Raw genomic sequence first — 2065 nt, 5'->3', positions numbered from 1 at the left:
AAATCTCCCACCCCCCCACACATGCACACACACACACACACACACACACACACACACACACACCACATGCTCGCACACACGCAACATACGGCTTACTCACGCCTGACTGCTGTGCTATTCACTGCTCGGGCATTGATGGATGGGAAAGTGCGTTTGTTTACACTCATCACACATTTAAGCACATTTCAACACACACACACACACAGCGAATGCAGCAGCTGGTTTGGACCCTGGTTGAAGTCCAACCACGGGCGATAAAAGTTTGGGAGACTCAGTACACGTGTTGCACAACTTTTCCCGAAAACTGCAATAGGGAGGATTTCCAAGTGTGTTCTCCAGATGTATGAATATGCTCCACTCAGCCTGTCATTATCGTTTCTTTCCTGTTGCTGCTCCGGCTTTACTCAGCTGGGAGGAATTCATAAATCAAAAAACAAGCACTGATGCATTTCTGTGTTAACGCTGAGCTATAACACTAACAGTTCCTATGTAGGTAAAAGGTTAAGTTGACAATCTGAAGGGGGAAAACGTGTCTGGCTTGTAGAACAGCAACTCCCAGACTATGAGAAAGGATTAACCCAGCTTCATTGATTAAAATGGGTCGGATTAATTTCATTATTCAAAAAACGCAAGCCTTTTTAGTATCACGTGATTTGAGACATTTTAAGTGAAACACCTCAGCATCAATGTCAGCTTATGAAAACGCTACCTCTATCTGATCATATATAAAGAGCATGTCCAGAGAGGTCACAGAGGGCTTGTGCATGTTTGAACATGTCCGACATTTCTCACACACACACACACACACACTAACACACACACACACTGATTTTGCAGTGACACCCAACATGAAGCAAGACAGGAGAAGTGATGGAAGGTGTAAATTACCTGAGGTGTCCCACAAACTGAGCTCAATCCTCTGCGTGTCGATTTCAAAACTGGCTGTGTAGTTCTCAAACACTGTGGGGACGTAGCTCTGCAGAGAAACACCAACAGAGGGAACATTAGGGTTGGGAATCAACTGTTTATATCTTAAACTTTAAGATCAAAATGAGCAGAAAATGAGCAAATAAACAGATGATAACACAATAACTATGTGTGCACACTGCAGGCAAACTACTGCAGCACTGTTAGACATTTATTATAAGCTACACATACTAATATAAATGCAGCATACAGGTAACACACAGGGCATATCCTTCATCTTTTACTGGAGCAGTAACCCATCTGTTACACCCTTCTACCATCAGGACATCATGATCATATGTATTAATAAAACCAGGTTAATTAGCATCATGTTCTGCAGGGTCTGCAGGGTCTCACCTCAGGGAAACAGTCCTTGGCGAACACGTGAAGCAGGGCAGTCTTCCCGCACTGGCTGTCTCCCACCACCACTATCTTACACTTCACACTCTGACTGGGATCCATGCCGGATTTCAGAGATAATTTCTGACACGAGCGTCTCTCCTTCATTGATTTCACTCGGGATTAAATGTAAGAAAATCAGTCCAATTCCTGTGAATCGTCGACAGATGCGGTCTCGGTGCCTCCCAACTTGCCTTGCCTGTGTCTCCCCCTGTGTCTCCCCCTGTGTCTCCGCCTGCTCTGAGCCGGTAAATGCCATTTGCCTGTACTTATAACGTCGCAGGAGCCAATGGCAGCAGTCTGGATGAGGCTCGTCCCTCCTGCGAGCCTCCACACTGCAGCCTCCATCATGGCGCCCCCGCTCGGTCTGCACACTGACCACAACTTTTATACCAAATAAATATATAAAAAATAATTAACATTATTACACAAAAGAGGGTGAATTAAATTCTTATATAACTGTTTTTTTTGTCAGCAGAAGTCGAGTTGGTTGTGGAATAGTGAAACAAAAAGACACATTAATGTAAAATTAAAACGCAACAAATGGCAGTAAATGTAAAATGTGTTGCTTAGATACAACAGACAGTAACAGCAGCCATTTTTAATTGTCCATCCTTTTTCTAACACTTACAGGACAAAATACCCTCTGGTTGAGTGTATAAGGTGGCTTCTTCCTACACAGCTATATTCTCATAGTCTC

General features: G+C 43.7%; 1 protein-coding gene across 1 annotated transcript in view; it reads right to left on the bottom strand.

Moving 5' to 3' along the window:
- The window catches only part of rnd3a (Rho family GTPase 3a), a 13653-nt gene extending 12047 nt beyond the window's left edge, over positions 1 to 1606 (bottom strand). The window contains exons 1-2 of the mRNA XM_035677604.1: positions 1324 to 1606; positions 889 to 976 (exon numbers count right to left, since the gene is read on the bottom strand). Coding sequence (XP_035533497.1) covers positions 889 to 976; positions 1324 to 1473 — 238 coding nt within the window. The 5' untranslated portion in view covers positions 1474 to 1606. The remainder of the gene's footprint in view (positions 1 to 888; positions 977 to 1323) is intronic.
- Between the last annotated feature and the right edge of the window lie 459 nt (positions 1607 to 2065).

This window comes from Morone saxatilis, unplaced genomic scaffold (assembly GCF_004916995.1).
Source record: "Morone saxatilis isolate NCDOM2014 unplaced genomic scaffold, NCSU_SB_2.0 Contig6, whole genome shotgun sequence".
NCBI lineage: Eukaryota > Metazoa > Chordata > Actinopteri > Moronidae > Morone > Morone saxatilis.
Note: the sequence above shows the minus strand (reverse complement) of the source record. Positions and strands in the feature narration are given on the sequence as shown.